This window comes from Pristis pectinata, chromosome 1 (genome assembly GCF_009764475.1).
Source record: "Pristis pectinata isolate sPriPec2 chromosome 1, sPriPec2.1.pri, whole genome shotgun sequence".
Classification (NCBI taxonomy): domain Eukaryota; kingdom Metazoa; phylum Chordata; class Chondrichthyes; order Rhinopristiformes; family Pristidae; genus Pristis; species Pristis pectinata.
The window spans coordinates 11,688,549-11,711,167 of NC_067405.1; the positions used below are offsets into that span (position 1 = coordinate 11,688,549).

The 22,619-nt window shown below is 42.0% G+C and overlaps 1 protein-coding gene across 5 annotated transcripts in view; it reads right to left on the minus strand.

Moving 5' to 3' along the window:
• gypc (glycophorin C (Gerbich blood group)) overlaps positions 1-22,619 on the minus strand; it is a 99,575-nt gene that overhangs the window by 10,342 nt on the left and 66,614 nt on the right. For 2 of the 5 annotated variants that reach the window (XM_052020406.1, XM_052020398.1), the window contains exons 1-3: positions 19,545-19,684; positions 19,318-19,383; positions 3,116-3,289 (exon numbers count right to left, since the gene is read on the minus strand). In XM_052020406.1, the coding sequence (XP_051876366.1) occupies positions 3,116-3,289; positions 19,318-19,383; positions 19,545-19,587 (283 nt within the window). In that variant the 5' untranslated portion in view covers positions 19,588-19,684. Of the gene's footprint in view, positions 1-718; positions 3,290-19,317; positions 19,384-19,544; positions 19,685-22,619 lie in introns of those variants that run through there. The other 3 variants (XM_052020415.1, XM_052020425.1, XM_052020391.1) reach the window with 2 other exon arrangements.

The following is a 22,619-nucleotide window of genomic DNA, read 5'->3' on the forward strand; positions in this document are numbered from 1 at the left end:
AGATTATTTGGTCATTATCACCTTGTTGCTTGTGGGAGCTATTGTATGTCACTTGGAAGATGTTTTTTTTTCACACTATAATAGTGACCACACTTGAACAGTCAAGCACTGAGATACACAAGTTCTTATTTACAGAAATGCAACTTCTTTTCATTTCCAAATGATAGTTAGAGATAGAAGCTGCAGAGAGTTGTGGACACAGCTCAGCACATGACGGAAACCAGTATCCCCTCCATGGACTTTGTCTACACTTCTCACTGCCTCAGTAAAGCAGCAAACATAATCAAAGACCCCACCCACCCGGGACATTCTCTCTTCTTCCCCCTTCCCATCGGTCAGAAGATACAAACATTTGAAAGCACATTCCACCAGGCTCAAGGACAGCTTCTATCCCGCTATTATAAGACTATCAAGCAGTCCCCTAATACGATAAAATGGACTCTTGACCTCACAATCTCCCTCGTTATGGCCTTGCACCTTATTGTGTGCCTGTACTGCACTTTCCCTGCAACTGTAACACATATTCTGCATTCTGTTATTATTTTCCCTTGTCCTACCTCAATGCACTGTTGGAATGAAATGATTTGTATGGATGGCATCCAAAACAAAGTTTTTCACTTTACCTCGGTGCACGTGACAATAATAAACCAATTTTTAGACTCAAGGATTGCACCTCAGTTCTGCCCAGGTTCAAATGATCAGATCATATCCAGATGGATGTAGGAGACACATTTTATTGTCTATATCAATGGATTCCAGTGGGAATTATACATTAAATATATTGATAGTTCCACTAATGTATGCTCCTTCACCAATACTTCTAACATCTTAAAACATTACTACTCTTTGTTCCACACGGCACAATGGCACAGTTCGTAGAGCTGCTGGAGCTGTGGGTGCAGCACCAGCGTCCCAGGTTCGACCCTGACCTTGGGTGCTTTCCACGTAGAGTTTGCCTGCTCTTCCTGTGACTGTATGGGTCTCCACTGAGTACTCTTGCTTTATTCCGCACCCCAAAGGTGGACAGGTTTGCGGGTTAATTGGCCACTGAAAATAGCCCCTTGTGTATAGATCGGGAATTGATGGGACTATGGGTTGAATAAAAAATTGGATTAGTGTGAATGAGTGCTTGATGGTCAGTGGACTCAGTGAACCAAAGGGCTTGCCCCCATGCCTCATGGCTCAGTAGCAAGAGGGTTCATTTGTACTGGTTCAGGAGAAAGCCAATATATATTTAATAGCATCTGCATATTTAAATGAGCACATACTTATCTTTCCCTGCACATGCTTATAACTGGAACCCACAAAATGTTTTTTGAAACAGGTTGCCCTTCTCCTCTCTGTAACTTGAGGGAAGAAGCTGAAAATGGTAACCACCTCCACGAGGAAGGGGATTTGACAATCAAATATCTTTAAAAAAAAGTAATTTATTTTAAAACCTCTGCTCACAGGTTCAACATTGGTGATTATCTGCTGGTAGATGGAGCGGTACATGACGATATGGGCATGAGGTGGAGTTGTTCTTCCATGTACTCCAGTCTCTGCTGCTTTTCTAGGGAAGAAGTGTGAGGCAGAGAAGAGTTTTGAGCAGATTAAGGCTCGTTTCTGCATGCTGAATTGTTACACAGCACTGGAAGATGTAAATAGGTGTGTTTGGAAATAGGAGTGAGGACTAGCTCAGTGAAGAATTAATGATTAGTGCCCTGAAGCTGGGAGGATAGAAAGAATGGATTTGATTGGGTAGAATAATTGGTCATGTGATAGAACCTCAAGACCACATCCAGAGTGGACAACCTTAGAAAAAAATTACATGCACGCACACACACATGTACAATGAGAAACATTCTTATCCTATTGTCCAATGTCCTTCATATTTTTTTATAATGCACAATAAAGCTTTCACTAACATTAAAATGATAATAGAAATGTATGTATTGACATATAAGCAATAAATGGTCTATTTTAGTCAGATTTTAATGTAACAGCACTTGTATAAACCAATATATATACGAGGAGGATGGAGACATTCAGTGTATGTCTCTTAGGATCTAAAATAACCACGAGCACAGTCAGAAAACAAAGACAGATCATTTATAGAAATAGCAGATCTTACTGTAAATCATTGTCACATGATAGTAGTGAATAGAATTAGGATCTGACCCAATAGATTCTTTCTCTCTCTCATTGTAACCAATTACCACACTTCCAGGATGGGGACAGTATAATTCTTCTCCTCATCTACCTCATTGAATTCACTCCTCAGTGCAGCTTGACTGTGTCCAACTTGCATGAGTGTTCTATGGGTCAGAACTGAGGGATTGCATGACCTGGCTTTTGAACTATTATCTGCAAATTGCTGGAAACATGCCATTGAACTTCAATTAGGAGAAGCTGATTTTAACCTTCCATTGGGAAAGTGGATGAGATGTTGTAAGCACTGGACGCTGGTTCCTTCGATATCAACTAACAAAGCAGAACAGGGATAGAACCTGCTCCCTGGATTGCTCAGAAAGGCAGTCTACAGTGGAACTGCAGCACTAAGCCAGAAAAAATTTTATTAACCATTTGAGGGATCAAGGCTATAAAATCAGAATTGCTCCAATCAAAGTGTAGAGCACAAAAAGACATAGCTCTCTCTTGTATTGGCACTTAAAGTGTTAAACATTGCACGTGGCTCTAGTTACAAAACTGGTGGCCTAGTCTAAAAATAGATTGCTGGTGGTTTTGTTTACAGACATTAGAGCTCTTCTTATGGATCTATGAAGCAGGTTATTAAGTGTAGTAGGTGACATCAGTTTAATGTCTGTGCACCTGTGATATATGGCACTTCCGTGGTGCTCATCTTTGGAAACTTAATATAGTATAGTTATGTCACCTATTATTGTCCATTTTACAAGTGCATACTTTTTGCTTGTAAATTGAAAGCCCAGGTTATGATTTCTTCCCAGAGAAGGAAGAGTTAACAATGAATAAACAAATTCTCTTCTTCCAAGCTCTCCCCCCGCCCCCCCACCCCTCCCTAGAGTGGTCTTTAAAATTTAACACAGGTAGCAAGTCCTGGCTGTGGTTTTCACGGTCTGGTGATCTCGGCATCAGATGAAGTATTCCTTCTTACTTTCGTCCACAGAGTCTTGGAAGTTGGGATCGTTCTTCAAAGCGACATCTGCATTCTCAGCAAATTCTGTGCCCTTAGCCTCATTGGTGTGATACGTGCCCTTGTGCCTGTACAGGTAGCGGATCATAACCACGAAGAGGCAAATAACCACAAAGATCACAGCAGCTATGACACCTGTGGGTGAAGAGGACAACCGGTTCAAATGACAAGAACACAGACACTATGTCACCACCAAGTTACCAGATTATACAGGTACATTAAACAGTATCAACATAAAACAAGCTTAATTACTGGAGGCCGTATAACTTTTAACAAAGAGTGGACTTGGAGAATTGTGTGCAATTCTGGTTGCCCCATTACAGGAAGGATGTGAAGGCTCTGGAAAAGGTACAGAAGAGGTTTACCAGGATGCTGCCTGGATTAGAGGGTATGAGGTAGAAAGAGAGATTGGACAAACTTGGGTTGTTTTCTCTGACTGAGGGGAGACCTGACAGAAGTTTATAAGATTATGAGAGGCATAGCTAGGGTCAGCAGTCAGAATCTTTTCCCAGGGTAGAAATGTCAAATACTGGAGGACATGCATTTGAAGTGAGAGGGGGAAAATTTGAAGGAGATGTGTGAGGCAAGTTTTTTTTTTACATAGAGTGGTAGGTGCCTGGAATGGGCTGCCAGGGGTAGTGGTAGAAGCAGATACAATCATGTTGTTTAAGAGGCTTTGAGATAGACACGGGAATGGAGGGATATGGATCATGTGCAGGCAGAAGAGATTTAGTTTAATTAGACATCATGTTTAGTGCAGATGTTGTGGGCCGAAGGGCCTGTTCTTGTGCTGTACTCTTCTAGTCTCTTCTGACATGTCATGGTCTGGAATACTTAGAAAGGATGGTCGAAACAGATTCACCAATGGCTTTCAATCGGACATTGAATAAATGTTTGAAGGGCAAGCATTTGAAAAACTATGGACAGACTGGAAACATCAATGCTATGAAGCAAGTTTTCATTGTGCTGTACCTCACCATATCTGTGCACATGACAAGAAACTCAACTTGACTAACTAGCTGTCTCTCTCAAAGACCAAACACCAGCACGATGAAACAAATGGTCTGTTATAGTTGTACAATTCCGAGATATTGTGTTTATTTTTTTAAATCATACATCATGAAGTTACTAAGGAAATATACTGGGGTCTTCCTCAAGTCTGTGCGATGCATGACCACAAAAAACAGTCATCCACACTCAGTCAAGAAGCTCCAAGGAATCCACAAGCAGCGTCCAGGTGCTTGCTTTTCCTAATGGGACACAGACATACTTAACCCAAGGGATCTTGAATGTAGATTACACAACTGGTGTAAAACAGGTCAAACCCTGACACCAAAGTGTTCCTCCAGTTATATGGCAAGGTCAAGTTCAGATGCATTTTTGGGTCCAGATTTAGCAGTAGTAATGACAATAAACCTACTGGTGTTCATGGTGGTTACATTCATGAAACTGGCTGTAACTTGGGGATTTCTGTGCAAGCATAACTTAACCCTGAAAAGTCCTAATATTGCTACCAGTGAATCAGCTCTCTTGTACTGGCCGCACTATTAGAACTGATGTGAGTATCAGCTTTGAGAACTTGTGAAATATTCTGACAATCCTGTCTTTGGCACAGCCGATTTGTGAACTTACAATAGAGAATAAGCCATAAATACTGCTGAGCAAACTGTCTGGCCCAATGGATTGTAATATCCATACTTGAATATTTCACAATGAGATATTTTATGGTATTTCAGCTTCTAATTTCATCAGCTACACTTCCTAACATTTACTTAATGCCCTGTTTAAAAAAAAGTTAATTAAAAATAGTGATTTGAATTTTCCAATTTGCTGTGAGTGAGAATTCTTCAATGCAATTGGCTGCTCAGCAAATTTTTACAACATCACATATTCTGGGCTCCAGGGATCCTATGGAACTGACATTGAAGAGTAGCTGACATTGGATAAAGGCAAGTTTCTGTTGGAGGTAGCTTGTCCTTTCCGGGCAGCTTTCTTAGAACTAGGAGGATAATGTCTTTGCTTCAATTCAGACTGAAAATTCAGGACTAATATTTTTTGGTGTTAGGTGTTATAATGAAATTAAAAATTCTTGTCATGTTGTTGTTTATCAGGCAAAGAAACATTGTTCTTTCAGACTCTTCATCACTTGTTTTGAAATTTTATAGCTTTCGAGGCTTTGTCCCATGATAATTAATGATGAACAACAACCTTAAAGGATACACTTACTTCAAAACAACAAATGCCAGCTGTTTATCAGTATTACAGTAGTATTGTCTGTTCCTGCAGCCCAAAGTAGCTTAATCAACCACTTCATGCTGTGAAACAAATCAAATATTACAAACCCTGTCACTTCAGCAAGGTTGAAACCAGTGCTGGATTTTCAGAATGCAACCAGAGTATTACCAGAATGCAACACCTCAAAACCCATAAAAAAGCCTCTTGAACACCTCACACCCTGAAAATTCCTCAACCAAGTTACCTCAAACTCTGATCTTTCCCAAAAAGTGACAACCCTAACCCTTAAAGGAGTGCAGAAAAGATTTTCAAGGATGTTACTTAACCTATTCAACCTTTCCCTATAACTCAGCTCCTCAAATCCCGGCAACATCCTTGTAAATTTTCTCTGCACTCTTTCAAGCTTATTAGAACCATACAGCACAAAACAGGCCCTTCGGCCCACCATGTTGTGCCGTCCATCAAACCACCCTCACACTACCTAACCCCTTCCTCCCACATATCCCCCCCATCCCACAATTCTCCATATGCCCATCCAACAAGCTCTTGAACCTGTTCAATGTATCTGCCTCCACCACCACCCCAGGCAGTGCATTCCATGCACCAACCACTCTCTGGGTGAAAAACCTCCCCCTGACATCTCCCCTGAACCTCCCACCCATAACCTTAAAGCCATGCCCTCTCGTCTTGAGCATTGGTGCCCTGGGAAGGAGGCGCTGACTATCTATTCCTCTCAGTATTTTATATACCTCTATCATGTCTCCTCTCATCCTCCTCCTTTCCAGTGAATAAAGCCCTAGCACCTTAAGCCTCTCCTCATATTCAATACTCTCTAATCCAGGCAGCATCCTGGTAAATCTGCTCTGCACCCTCTCCAACGCCTCCACATCCTTCCTATAATGAGGCGACCAGAACTGAGCACAGTACTCTAAGTGTGGCCTAACTAGGGTTTTGTAAAGCTGCATCATCACCTCACGGCTCTTAAACTCAATCCCGCGATTTATGAAAGCAAACATCCCATTGGCCTTCTTAACTGCTCTTTCCACCTGTGAGGCAACTTTCAATGAACTGTGAATATGAACCCCCAGATCCCTCTGCTCCTCCACACTGAAGTACCTTGCCATTCACCCAGTACTCTGCCCTGGAGTTTGTCCTTCCAAAGTGTACCACCTCACACTTCTCCGGATTGAACTCCATCTGCCACTTGTCAGCCCAGCTCTGCATCCTATCAATATCCCTCTGTAAGCTCCGACAGCCCTCCACACTATCCACAACACCGCCTATCTTAGTGTCGTCCGCAAACTTACTAACCCAGACCTCCACCCCCTCATCTAAGTCATCTATAAATATCACAAAAAGTAGAGGTCCCAGAACCGATCCCTGCGGGACACCACTAGTCACTGCCTTCCGATCCGAGGGCACTCCTTCCACTACAACCGTCTGCTTTCTACAGGCAAGCCAATTCCTAATCCACACAGACAAGCTTCCTTGGATCCCTTGGCCTCTGAAGAAGCCTACTATGAGGAACCTTATCAAACGCCTTACTAAAATCCATATAAACCACGTCCACCGCACTGCCCTCATCAATCTTCCTGGTCACCTCCTCAAAGAACTCTATCAGGCTTGTGGGGCAAGATCTTCCCTTCACAAAGCCATGCTGGCTGTCCCTAATCAATCCATGATTCTCTAGGTGTTCATAAATCCTATCCCTTAGAATCCTTTCTAACAGCTTACCCACCACAGACGTGAGACTCACCGCTGGCCTATCCCTATTACCTTTTTTGAACAAGGGGACAACATTTGCAACCCTCCAATCCTCTGGCACCATCCCTGTGGACAACGAGGACTCAAAGATCCTTACCAGCGGTTCAACAATCTCCTCCCCAGCCTCTCGAAGCAGCCTGGGGAAAATCCCGTCAGGCCCCGGAGATTTATCTGTCTTAATATTATTTAACAACTTCAACACATCCTCTCTCTTGATATCTACAACCTCGAGAACATTACCCCTACCAGCACTCCCTTCCACATCATCAAGACCCCTCTCCTCGGTGAATACCGAAGAGAAGTACTCATTGAGAACTTCTCCCACTTCCGCCGCCTCCAGGCACATTCTCCCACCTTTGTCTTTAATTGGACCTACCTTTACCCTAGCCATCCTCCTACCCTTCACGTACTTGAAAAAGGCCTTGGGATTTTTCTTAACCCTACTAGCCAACGCCTTTTCACGTCCCCTTCTAGCTCTCCTCAGCCCTTTCTTAAGTTCCTTCCTCGCTACTCTATATTCCTCACGGGCCCTGTCTGAACCTTGCTGCTTATACCTCATGTACGCTACCTTCTTCTCCCTAACAAGTCGTTCCACCTCTCTCGTCACCCACGGTTCCTTCACCCTGCCACTCCTTCTGTGCCTCACCGGGGCATATTTATCCCTAACATCCTGCATAAGATCCCTGAACATCGACCACATCCCCATGGTACATTTTCCTTTAAAAAGGACATCCCAATTTACACTCCCAAGTTCTCTCCTTATAGCCTCATAGTTCTCCCTTCTCCAATTAAAAATCCTCTTGTCCTCTCTGCACCTGTCCCTGTCCATGACAATTTTAAAGGTTATGGAGCAATGGTCACTGTCCCCCAAATGCTCGCCCACCAATTGATCCTTCACCTGTTCTGGTTCATTTCCTAAAACTAGATCTAACATGGCATTCCCTCTAGTCAGCCTGTCAACATACTGCGTCAGGACAGATTTAACAAACTCCGTCCCATCTAAACCTTTGGCACTAAGCAGGTTCCAGTCTATATTTGGGAAGTTGAAGTCTCCCATTATAACAACACTGTTATTTTTGCTTCTCTCAAAACACTGCCTGCCAATCTGCTCCTCTATATCTCTACTGCTACTGGGGGGGCCTATAGAATACTCCTAGTCGTGTAACTGCTCCTTTCTTGTTCCTTAATTCCACCCATACGGACTCTAGAGATGATCCTTCTACAACATCCATCTTTTCCACAGCCGTAACAGTGTCCCTGACCAGTATCGCCACCCCTCCTCTTCTCCCCCTTCCCTATCCCTCTTAAAACACCGAAAACCAGGAATATTCAATATCCACTCCTCTCTTGACGTCAGCCACGTCTCAGTAATAGCCACAATATCATAGTCCCCCATACTTATCCAAGCCCTCAGTTCATCCCCCTTACTCCTGACACTTCTTGTATTTAAGTAAACACACTTCAGTCCATCTACCTTATTATTTTTATAGCCTGTATTCTGCTTCTCCGTCCCCAGATCCTCTCTACCTGTTTGATCTAACTTTTCCCCATTCCCTTCTTCCTCTGACCTACTCCTCTGGTTCCCTTCCCCCTCACAAACTAGTTTAAACCCTCCCAAACCACCCTAGCAAATCTCGCTGCGAGGATATTGGCCTCCTTCTGGTTCGGGTGTAACCCGTATTGATATCTTTCCTGTAGGTAGGTGACCAGAACTGCACACAATACTCTAAATTCGACCTCACCAACGTCTTGTACAGCTTCAACATAACATCCCAACTCCTGTACTCAATGCCCTGATTTATGAAGGCCAAAGTGCCAAAGTTCTGGATGCTAGAAACCAGAGTGTTGCGTTCTATTCTGATCACTACAATTTGGGAAGAGTTTGAATGTTTCTGAGTGTGCGGAGGATACTTAGCAGAATAGTAAAGGGATTTTAAATGTAAAGGTGAGTTGGAAAATCCCCCTGGAGCGAATGAGATTGAGGGGAGTTTTGAATGTGATCTACAAGGTTTAGTGAAGGTGGACAACATAAAGCTGTTCTTATTTGCTGCTGGTACAAGGACATGCAGGATTTAAGGTTTTGGACAACAGATGCAAAGGAGATTTGAGATTTTTTTAAAAACACTATGACAGTGAGTGCTAATGAGGTAGAACACACATTTACCAGGGTGGTAGAGTGCAAACCGTCATTGATTTGTAAAGGAAATTGGATGGACACTTAAGGGAAATAAATTTGCAGGGCTCTAGGGGTGGTGGGAACAGGAGCCTGTGGACAGGGAACAGAATTGATTGGATTGTTCTTCCAGAGAGGCAGCATTGTCTTGATGGCCTCCTGCTGTGCACATATGACCTTGGGGTTTGGGAGGGGGTTTTAAGCATGCACTTAATGATAAATTCTCTGGTCTTCGAGGATTCTTTGAAACTTCATGCAGTATTAACAACTTGGCTTTTTACTTCCAATGCTGTCAAAGACCAACAGTGGGGTTCTTGGAGGGGGTTAAGAAATGAAAAATCCTTTTAGGTCTGAGTAAAAGCCTTACAATGATCATCTCATGTTCTGCAAAACCTCCTTCTGGCTCCACTGTGGAACCATTATGCAGGCATAAACAATCTGTCAAGGACCATAAACCTGTAATTCAATCCCAGGTTCCTGCAAGGGTCTTGTGTGTGGCTTGGTTTAGTTACAGCAGCTTAGTGTTTTTGGAGGAAGTTGATTGAAATGTTGCTTTGGAAAATAATCACTCTCAGACTTGTTATTCCCAATACATTTGTATCCACTCACAAATCCTTTGGAAACCATAATCAGGCGAAGTTAACAGGTCTGTTTGTCACCTTTGCTGTAATTTTGTTTCTTTAGGGTACACTGTTTTTGCCATTTTGTTATTTTAACACTCTAATCATGCCTCTTATTTGAACCTCCTCAATATCCTAACCCTTTTCATTTTCATCTGATTGCTTCAATAACTTAGTACATTTGAACATAGAACAAGTCCAAGATTTCTGCACAGAACATGATGCAGAATTAAACTAAATTTCATCTGCCTGTACATGATCCATATCCTTCCATTCCCCAAATATTCATGTGTCTATCTAACAGCTTCTTAAATGCCACTATCACATCTGCTTCCATCATTACTCTGGCAGCCCATTCCAGGCATCTACCACTGTGTAAAAAACTTGCCCCACGCATCTCCTTTTAACATTCCCCCTCTCACTTTAAATGGATGTCCTCTAGTACTTGACATTCCTACCCTGAGGGTAAAGACCATCTACCCATCTATGCCTCTCATAATTTTATGAACTTCTAACAAGTCTCCTCTCAATCTCTGACACTCCATAGAGAACAACCCAAGTTTGTTCAACATCTACTTACAGCTCATATCCTCCAATCTAGGCAGCATCCCAGTAAAACCTTACTGCATCCTTTCCAAGGACTCCACGTCCTTCCTGTAATTGGACAACCAGAATTGCACACAATTCTTCAGTAAAGAACTTTCCTTCTTCCTGTCATTAGTTTAAACTCAATTTGCAGCATTGTTCAAACTCTGAGCTTATGGTCACATCAAACATTTTGCCTTCACTATTAATAATCACAGCCTTTTTCCCAGGGTAGGGGAGTCTAAAACTAGAGGGTATAGCTTTAAGGTGAGAGGGGAAAGAGTTAAAAGGGTTCTGAGGGGCAACTTTTTCGACACAGAGGGTGGTGGGTATCTGGAACGAGCTGCCAGAGGAAGTGGTAGAGGCAGGTACAATTACAACATTTAAACGACATTTAGATAGGTACTTGTATAGGAAAGGTATGGACGGATATGGTCCAAACCTGAGGAAATGGGACTAGCTCAAGTAGAAAATGCAATCAGCTTGGACAAGTTGGGCCAAAGGGCCTGTTTCCATGCTGTTTAACTCTATGACTCCAATGAGACAACTGCCATTTGTTTTATTCTTTCATTAATTCAAATGGTAATGTCACTATTACCCTTAATGAATACTTTGCTTTAGTGTTCACCTGGGAGAGGGACTTGGACGAATATGTGTTCAGTATAGAACAGGCTAATGTGCTGAAATATGTCAAGGTTAAGTAAGAGACAGTGTTGGAGCTTCTGAAAAACGATGGGATAGATAAGTCCCTGGGGCTGGACGGGATGTACCCCAGGTTACTATGGGAAGAGAGGGAAGAGATTGCTGTGGCATTGACGATGATCTTTGCATCCTCCCTGGATGCAGAAGAGGTACCAGAGGATTGGAGGATGGCAATGTTGTTCCCTTGTTCAAGAAAGGTAATAGGGATAATCCTGGGAATTATAAACCAGTGAGTCTTACATCAGTGGTGGGCAAACTATTGGAGAGGATTCTTAGGAACAGGATTCATGAGCATTTGGAGAAGCATAGACTTATTAAGGATAGTCAGCATGGCTTTTTAAGGGACAGATGGTGCCTCCATGAGCCCAATTGACTTTTTCAAGGAGGTGACAAAACAAATTGATGAAGATAGACTGGTGGACGTGGTGTATACGGATTTCAGTAAGGCTTTTGACAAAGTTCCCCATGGTAGGCTCATCCAGAAAGTCATGAGGCATGGGATCCATGGAAACTTGGCTGCATGGATTTAGCTTGTCCACAGAAGGCAGAGGGTGGTTGTAGACAGAGCATATTCTGCCTGGAGGTTGGTGACAAGTGGTGTTCCGCAAGGATCTGTTCTGGGACCCCTGCTCTTTATGATTTTTATAAATGACTTGTACGAGGAAGTGGAGGGGTGGGTTAGTAAGTTTGCTGATGACACAAAGGTTGGAAGTGTTGTGGATAGTGTAGAAGGTTGTCGTGGGTTACAACGGGATATAGGCAGAATGCAGAATTGTGCAGAGAAGTGGCAGGTGGAGTTCAATCCCAAAAAATGTGAATTGATACACTTTGGAAGATCGAACTTGAAAGCAGAGTACAAGGTTAATGGCAGGATTCTTAACAGTGTGGAGGAATAGAGGGATCTTGGGGTCCAAGTCCATAGATCCCTCAAAGTTGCCATGCAAGTTGATAGGGTGGTTAAGAAGACATATGACGTGCTGACCTTGAGTTAGGAGATTGAGTTCAAGAGCCGCAAGGTAATGTTGCAGCTCTATAAGACTCTGGTTAGACCACATTTAGAGTATTGTGTTCAGTTCTCGTCGCCTCGTTATAAGAAGGAGGTGAAAGCTTTGGACAGGGTGCAGAGGAGATTTACCAGTATGCTGTCAGGATTAGAGAACATGTCTTATGAGGAAAGGTTGAGTGAGTTAGGGCTTTTCTCTTTGGAGTGTAGGAGGATGACAGGCAACTTGATCGAGGTGTATAAAATTAGGAGAGGCATAGATAGAGTGAATAGCCAGCATCTTTTCCCCAGGGCAGCAATTGCCAATACCAGAGGATATCTGTTTAAGGTGAGTGGAGGAAAGTTTAGGGGAGATGTTAGAAGTAGTTTTTTTTTAAACACAGAGAGTGGTGGGTGCCTGGAACGCACTGCTGGGGTGATGGTAGAGGCTGATACAACAGGGACATTTAAAAGACTCTTAGATAGGCACATGGAAGTAATAAAATGGAGGGTTATGAGCTGTGTAGGAGGGTTTTGGTTTATTATTGTCACTTGTACTGAGGTACAGTGAAAAACTTGTCTTGCATACTGACTGTACAGGTCAATTCATTACACAGTGCAGTTACATTGAGTTAGTACAGAGTGCATTGAGGTAGTATAGGTAAAAACAATAACAGTAAAGTGTCACAGCTACAGAGGAAGTGCAGTGCAGGTAGACAATAAGGTTCAAGGTCACAACAAGATAGATTGTGATGAGGTCAAGAGTCCATCTCATCATAAGGGAACTGTTCAATAGTCTTATCACAGTGGGATAGAAGCTGTCCTTGAGCCTGGTGGTATGTGCCCTTAGGCTCCTGTGTCTTCTGCCTGATGGGAGAGGGGAGAAGAGAGAATGACCCGGGTAGGTGGGGTCTTTGATTATGCTGGCTGCTTCACCAAGGCAGCGAGAGGTATAGACAGAGTCCATGGAGGGCAGGCTGGTTTCTGTGACATGCTGAGAGGGGTTAGATTGATCAGGGAGTGGGTCTTTATATAGATTGGCACAACATTGTGGGGGTGAAGGGTCTGTACTGTGCTGTACTATTCTATGTTCTATGTACCCATTCCTACCTGCCATAGAGACACAGAGATACAGCACTGGTAAAGGCCCTTTGGCCCACCGAATCCATGCAATCAACCACCAATTTACATCAACCCCATTATATTCTTTCCATATTCCCAACAACTCTCCCTAGATTCTACCACTCGCCCACACACTAAGGACAATTCACAGTGGTCAATTAACCCAGCAACCTGCCTGTCTTTGGATGTGGAAGGAAACCCATGTGGTCCCAGGGAGAACATGCAAACTTCACATGGACAGTGTTGGAGGTCAGGATCCAACCTGGCCTGCTGGAGCTGTGAGGTAGCAGCTCCACCTGCTGTACCACTGGACCACTTACCCAAAGAAAATTTCAAAGGGTAGTTAAGAGTCAACTATATTACTGCAGTCACACAGCCCAGGTTGGGTAAAGGCAGCTCAGATTTCCTTTCCTACATAAACTGAATAGGTTTTGAAAACAACTTGATTGTTTTACAGTTGATACTTCTGTTTTTCCATTCAAAATGTATTTAATTAAGTTTTAATTTTTTTGTATTGGATTTGAACTTTATTCTCCAATCATTAGCTCAGGCCTCTGGATAACTAATTTATTAACCATGACATAACTGTACCTCTTGGACTGTTACAAAAGATTCACTCAGAAGTCATGACACAGGCACACGCCCAACCAAAGGCTGAGAAGGAAGACTAAAAATGAACTGAGGTCTAACCTTGGAAAAATACTGGAAAATTGACAAAATGCTTTCATTTGAGCATCAAAACTCTGAATAGATAAGGCATTGTGGAAATAATAGGACACCATTTGTAACAGCTTTAAGTTCTGCTCAGAAGATCGATGTCATGAAGGAAAGTAAAGTATTAAGTGGAATGCATAAAGTAAAAGAAAATTTGGATAGCAAAATATTCTGGGTTCAAAAGTAATTTCTGCCAAGTGATCATGAATTTTCATTCTAAATAAAACTATTTGAATAAAAAAATTTTGAAGCTGATGGAAGGGAAAATGCATTTTATATCATACAGCACAGAAACAGCCCCTTTCAGCCCATCTTATGCATGCTGACCAAAAGGTCTATCTATTTTAATCCCATTTGCCCATATCCCTCCATGCCTCTCCTACTTTAGGACTTGTCCAAATGCTTCTTAAACATTGTAGTTGTATCTGCCTCCACAACTTCCCTCTGGCAACTTGTTCTAGACTTGTTCTAGATATTCATCACCCTCTGTGTAAAAAACTTACTGATCAGATCTCCATTAAATTTCTCCCCCTCACCTTAGAACTGTGACGTCTAGTCCTAGATGTCTCTGCCCTGAGAAACAAAAAGATTCTGACTACCTCTGTCATCTCTGCCCCTCAATTTTATACACTTCTATAAGGTCACTTCTCAGCCTCCTATGTTTAAATAAAACAAGATCTAGAAGTCCTCCCAAGGAAGTTGAAAGAGTTTATCAACACCACAAAATATCATGAGCTAGAAACTTCAATGCTACATGCTTAATGTACGTTTACCATAGAGTCAAAGACAGTAGCAATCACTTTAAAGTTATTTAGTGGCATCTGGAAATTCAACCAGTCATCAAATTATTTTAATCCCCTTTTGGAGGAGTCCAGGGAAAATTATATTAGTTTGCCCCAGGTTGCCCATCATTGAGGAGTCCCAAGACAACTGGGACTTCAGTAGACTGGGAGTGGAACAAAATATCCAGATACAAGAAATCTGGGATAATGAATGCAGTAGGTCAGGCAGCTTCTGTGGATTGAGAAACAGAGTTAATATTTCAGGCTGATGATCTTTCATCTGAACTCAGATCGTTGACCTGAAATGTTAAGTCTGTTATTGTAGCATGTGCAGCTCATTATACAGGCTGTCCTAGGTTATGAATGCTTGACTTATGGACCCCCTTATGGAGCTCATTAAGAATGAGCTCCCATAATATCATTAAATTCAAAAGTCTGATGTACGTATAAATCTCTGTTCCTATGAATGGCAGAACTAGTTTCCTCCATCTCTCCACTTTCAGTCATTGTTCTTTCTTATCAGTCTTGTATGCTTTTGCTGTCGTCATTATAATACTGTGGAGGTATGGTCACCATATTGAAGGATCTTTGTGTATTTTCCAGCTTACGAACATTTTCCAACTTACTGGAATGCGTTGCCTGATAGGGTGGTGGAGGTAAACTCATTGGGGGCTTTTAAAAGGGGCTTGGATGAGCACATGAATGAGAGGAAAATAGAGGGATATTGGCATTCTGTAGGCAGGAGGGAATAGCTATGTCGGCACATGGGCGGAAGGGCCTGTTCTGTGAGGTACTGTTCTATGTTCTATAACCTATTTATGGACATCTGTAAAAACACAACCTGTTTATTACCCACAGATAACCTGTATTGAGGGAGTACATCTTTAACAATTGCCTATTAACCAACTTCTTTCTGTATAAATACTCAATGTTTGGTGTGGAACTTGTAAGAACCAGTTGCCTCTTTGGTAGTAGAAACACAGAAAAAGAAATTCTCTCTCTCCAGGTTCTTTGGTTTAATAAACCTTTAGTTGGTCTATTTACTGGTTATGCTCCAGGATTTTAGAATAGCATCAGAAATTTGGATGTACTGCTCTGATAACAAATTGGTGTAGGACATCTAGCTCACTCCACCATTCATCTCCTACGTCAATGTCATTTTCCAGTACAATTAACTTATCCCTTGATACTTTTAATATCTAAATTGGTTTATTATTGTCACATATACTGGGGTACAGTGAAAAACTTGCATGCCATCAATACAGATCATTTCATCACATCAGTACATTGAGGTAGTGTAAGGAAAAAGCAATAACAGAATGCAGAATAAAGTATTAGGTTACAGATTACAGAGAAAGTGCAGTGTAGGCAGACAATAAGGTGCACGGTCATGATGAGGTAGATTGTGAGGTTAAGAGTACCAGGGGACCGTTCAATAGTCTTGTAACAGTGGAACAGAAGCTGTCCTTGAGCCTGGTGGTGTGTGCTTTCAGGCTTTTGTATCTAGAAACTTATCAAATTATGTTTTGAATGAAGTCATGACCAGCCTCCAGAATGCCCCAGGATAGAGGACTAGATAGGTTTACCACTCTCCAAGTGAAGAAATGGTCTACCCTTTATTCAGAAATTGTGTTTCTTGGTCTCAGACTCCTCAGTCAGCACTAACATCCTATTTGCATCTAGCCAGTCAAGTCCTGCAATTATTTTGTAAGTTTCGATGTGATCTCCTCTCATTCTTCTGAACTGTAGAGAATATAGTCTGTCTATTCAATATCCACTCCACACAGCAAACCCACCAACCCTGGAGCAATTCTAATGAACCTTCACCGCACTCCCTCGATGGAAAGTAATCCTTTCTTAGGTAAGAAGGTCAAAATTGTAGACGATACTCCAGGTGCCGTCTCACCCAAATCCTGCACAATTACAATAAGATTTTCTAGCTACTGCAATCAAAACCTTTTGTTATAAAGACTAACATACCACTTGTCTTCCTAATTGCCTGCTTCACCTGTATGTTGGCCTTCAGTGACACGTATACAAGCATACCTAGGTCACCTTGAATATCAATACTACCTAATCACTCACCATTTAAAAAGTGCCCTGCTTTTCTGTTATGTTCAAAGTAGGTGACCCTCAGTTTTTCTCCACATTATATTCCACCTTCCTTGTTCCCAACTCACTTAGCTTGTCCACATCCCTCTGAAGCCCCTTTACTTCTTCCTTCATTCTCACGATACCTTCAAGTTTAGGATCATCAGCAGACTTGAAATTATGACCCATTTCTTTTAAAGTGGCTGTGTAAGATTAATCATAACACAGAAAAGATGCTATTATATCTCATTGGTTACAAGGGCAAAGAATTGCACTATACTGTAAATCCTTCAGATCAGACCCTGGAGAGTACAATAGATGCATTGCAAGCACATTGAACTATCATTTCTAGGTGAGTTCCAATGTCATTGGTTCCTTCAAACCAGAACATCCTTTGATCCTTCCTTAATGAGGACTGTTAGCAGATAATTGCTGTTTTGCCAGTTTGATGGACTAGCTCAGAGATTGGATTTTTTTATGCAATCTGGGATTCTAGTCCAAGGGAATGGCTACTAAAATAGAATTAATTCCAGAAATGTGCACGTTGATATGCAACCATAAAGATATCCAAATCCAATCAACAATAACTTACACAGGACAAACAATACAGAAGCAAGCCATTCAACCCATCTAGTCCATGCCAGCAACATTTATGTTCCATGCGAGTCTCCTCCTGTGTTTACTCAGCTAAATCTACCAGTTAGCCCTCCATTCCAGTAGACAGCTGGTATCTTTTTCCCTGGGTCAAAATGTCTAATGCTAGAGGGCATGCACTAAAGGTGAGAGGGGGTAAGCAAAGGAGATGTGTGGGGGCAAGTTTTTTCTTCCCCCTACTCACACAGAGTGGTGGGCGCTGGAATGCACTTCTGGGGCTGGTAGTCGAAGCAAATATGATAAAGGCATTTAAGAGGCTCTCAGATTGGCACATGAACATGCAGAGAATGGAGGGATATGGTCATTTTATGGGCAGAAGGGATTAGTTTAGTTAGACATTTAATTAACTCGGCACAACATTGTGGGCTGAAGGGCCTGTTCCTGTGCTGTACTGTTCTATCTTCTGTTCCCTTCTCCCTCACGTGTTTATCCAGAATCACATTAAATACTTCTATTTTGCTTGCTTCACCCATAACCATTCCCAGTGACAGCCAGTTCCACATTCTCACTGCCCTTTGAATGATGTAGTTTTTTTTCCCCAAATTCCTGATTGTATTTCTTGGTGACTCTCTTATATTATAAGCTTCTCATTATGTTTTCCCCCTCAAGTGGAAACATTCTCTTTGTATCCATTCTATCAAAACCTTTCAACATTCTAAACAATTTAAAGTAACATAACAATCTTAAGCAACGGGATCTAGATCAACTGGGAAAGTGGACAAAGGAATGGCAGATGGGATTAAAATCAGACAAGTGCAAAGTCATGCATTTTAGGAAATTTAAAAACAGGGCAGGACACGAACAATGAATAACAGGGCCCTAGGGAGTGTTGTAGAACAGAGAGACTTAGAGGTATGAATACCTAGTTCCCTGAAAGTGGTGATACAAGTGGACGAGGTGGTGAAGAAGGCATTTAGCACGCTTAGCTTCATCAGACGAGGCATTGAGTACAAGAGTTGGGACATCATGTTACAGCTGTATAAGACAGCTGTGAGACCAAATCTGGAATTTTGTGGGCATTTCTGGTCGTCTTGCTATAAGGAGGAGGTGAGTAAGCTAGAGAGGGTGCAGAACAGATTGACTAGGACTGGAGTGCTTGAGTTATAAGGAGAGACTGGATAAGGTGGGACTGCTTACCCTGGAGTGAAGGAGTCTGAGGGGTGACTTTATAAAGTCATGAGGGCCATACACAAGGTGGGTGGTCATAGTCTTTTCCCCAGAGTAGTGGAGTCTAAAACTAAAGGGCAGAGGTTTGATGGTGGTAGTTACCTAGAGTGTGCTGCCAGAGGAAGTGGTAGAGATACAATTACAATGTTTAAAAGACAGTTGGACAGGTACATCGACAGGAAAGGTTTAGAAGCAAACGGGACTAGCTCAGGAAGGCATCTTGGTTGACACAGACAAGTTGGGCCAAAGGGCATATTTCCATGCTGTATAACTCTATGCCTCTATGTTGTTCAGGCTGCCACGTGGAATGTGAGTCTCGTACTTATACCATGAGAAATCAGACTTGTGCTTCCAATGAATCTGGGATGACTCAGCTCAAACTTACCTCACCCAGTCTCTGCTGAACACCCAATCTAAGATTTCCCTTGTAATGCCCTATTCAATCCCAGGATACACTCACTAGAGTTTAGAGCCCTTTGTTAAACACCATAGTACCACCAATGGAATAGTTTTCTGTAAGTAAACAGACCATTTCTTGGGCATTAAGCTTTGAAGATGAGCAAGTTCCTTACCTCCAATGACAGCAGAATCCATTTCATTACTGCTGTTCATAAGAGTATTTCCTGGAGGAGAGCTTTCTGCAATGAAACAGTATAAAAGAATTATCAACATTAATATCATTGTCATTACAAAAAGACAGTGCAAAAGGTGCTTCCTGGATATCTTGTTGGTTCCTGTAAGATCTTGAGAAATGATTTCTAAGATTCAATAAAATCTGTTACCCAATGCTTAGTCTCACCAAAAAAGGTTTGGACAACAGAAGACATTTGACCCATTTGCATTGCATTGAAGCTGGCACCACTTTCTCAGCCAGAATGATATGGGCTCGAGTTCCACTTTAGGATGTGAGGAAGCTATCTAGGCTTTCCAGCAGTTTTGAGAGAGTGCTGTGTTTGAGACGTCAGCTTTTCAATGAAATATTTAATCTGAAACAGACAACATTAATTTGGAACATTATTTGAAAAAGAACAGAGTGTTCTGGCCAATGTCCTTCTGAAAGATAAATGGTCTAGTTATTCATTCTTTTTACCATCTGGACAAATTAGAACAGGTGAGTCAATTTTAAAGAGTGTCCAAAAGGAAAAAAAGAGAAAAGTTAAAGGAGGTGGAAAGATTTAGAGAAGGAATCCTGAACCTGGAGTTCAGGCACTAGAACGGCATAGTTGAAGGATTAAAATAGGGAAAGGGCATTTTCCAAACTTGCAAACTATTTGTAAGTTAGGAAAGTAATCAGTGATAAGAGGAAAGTTAAGAGATTGGACAGATGAGAAAGCTGAGAGTAATAACTTTGGTAAGGAAAGGAAATATGCATTAATCAACAAAAAAGTGTTTTAAATGAAACTGTTATATATCCTTTGTGGCACTTCCTGTCAAGTCGCTTTGACCTACCCCAGTTCTTGTCTGCAGATAAGATGTACACTCAGACACAAAGTACACCACTCTGAATATGCCCATGATAAACTATCGAAAGATAGGATGAGTCATATGCAGGCAGGCTCTTGAGGAGTGTCAGGTTGTTACAATAGTCCACTTCACTGAGCCACAGGGGAAGTATCATAGAAAATTACTCATAGTTAGACAAGAGTTGCATGCTTCATACAGCAATTTACATGAACGTGGCTGTTTTACATTGTACTCTTCAGCAACTGGAAGGCAGTTTAAAAACACAGAAAAGTAGGAGCAAGAGTGAGGGAGCCATTCACCCCTTTAAGACTGTTCCACTCAATAAAATCAAGGGTGATCCCCCAGCTCAACTTCATATTCCCAAGCTCTCAGGTATACCGCTTAATGCCTGTTGTGTCTAGAAATCTATTTTATCTCCTTCCTAAATATATTAATAAATATATTAATAAATATAAAAATAAATACAATTTGACCCATGTAATCTTCTGCGGCAGGTTCACTGTCCTCTGAGTGAAGAAATTTCTCCTCATCTTAGTCCCCATATTCTGAGACTATGAACCCTGATTCCAGAGCCCCTCAGCATGGAAAACATCCTCCCTGCATCCGGCATGTTGAACCAGGTCAGAATTTCGTGTATCAAAAATTTTCATTCTCATTCTTTTAAAGTCCTCATGGGACACTCCTGATATCCCAGGAATCAGCCTAATGAACCCTTCTTACACTCCCTGTATGGCGAGTATATCTTAAGGAAGGAAACCAAAAGCTGCAAACAATTCTCACCAAGACCCCATATATCTGCAGTAAGACATCATTGCAACAGGTTTTCACGTCATTTAAGTAAGTGATAATAAATCTGATTCCAATTGAGTGCAGGAGTCATGTAGGCGAATGTACCGTATGCAGCTGCAGCGAGCACTTAAAAAGGCAAGTGTGCTGAACAGTGTACAGAATATAGTAATTTTAGTAAAATCCCTCTCAAAGCACCAGGTCAGATTGTACAGGATATAGATCGAGTGAGTGAGTGAGTGGGTGTAAACCTGGCAAATGGAGCTTAATGTGGTGAAATTTGAGCTCGTGAACTTCTGCAAGAGAATCTAAATAGAAATAGACAGCACACAGTGAAGTATAGAGCGATCAAGGTGTTCCAGTGCACATATCACAAAATGTTAGCAGGCAGGTACAGCAAGTAATTAAGAGTGCATTCCTCTATTTTGGACATTGATTTCATCATTAACGTCTGTGCCTTTGGGTGCCAAGCCACTAAAACTAAATCTCAATCCTAAATCTTACTAGCTCTCCTTTCTCCTTGAAAAAGTTGTTTAAACCTGCCTCTTTGACCAAGCTTTTGGTTATCTGCCTCAATATCATCTTGGACTGGTGTCAAATCTTGTTTGATTAGGCTCCTGAAAAGCCAGAAATCTTACTACAGACCCTGGTTCTAAAGCCTCCCAGCAGGGAAAATATCCTCTGTGTTCAGCGTTTGGTGGCAAAAGGGTACGCTTACTCAGGAACTTGAAGTCCATGTCCATAGATCCCTCAAGCTTGCTGCACAGGTCAATGGGGTCATTAGGAAGGCATATAGTGTGTTGGCCTTCATTAGTCGGGGTATTGAGTTCAAGAGCCGCGAGGTAATGTTGCAGCTCTATAAAACTCTGGTTAGACCACACTTGGAGTATTGTATTCCGTTCTGGTTGCCTCATTATAGGAAGGATGTGGAAGCTTCAGAGAGGGTGCAGAGGAGATTTACCAGGATACTGCCTGGATGGGAGAGTATGTCTTAATGAGCATAGGTTGAGCAAGCTAGGGCTTTTCTCTTTGGAGCAAAGAAGGATGAGAGGTGACTTGATTGAGGTGTACAAGATGATGAGAGGCATAGATTGAGTGGACAGTCAGAGACTTTTTCCCAGCGCGACAATGGCTAACACGAGGGGGCATAATTTTAAGGTGATTGGAGGAAGGGGTAGGGGGGGATGTCAGCAAGATTTTTTTTTACACAGAGAGTGGTGGGTGTGTGGAACGCACTGCCAGCAGAGGTTGTGGGGGCAGATACCTTAGGGACATTTAAGAGACTCTTAGATAGAAACATGAATGACAGAGAAGTAGGGGGCTATGTGGGAGGGAAGGGTTAGATAGATCTTAGAGCAGGATAAAATGTCGGCACAACTTCGTGGGCCAAAGGATCTGTACTGTGTTGTAATGGTCTATGTCCTATGTTTGACGTTCTATGAACTGCACTGTTCTTTCCATGGTTCACTTCTGATTGCCTTACCACAAGTTCATTATTTGTGACCTGAATATACAGCAGGAGGAACAGAAGGAGAACAGTGTTGATTGCAAAATAAATGCCCTTCACACGATAGTCCCCAGCTTAATTGGTAATTGGGTTATTATTGTCACATGTACTGAGATA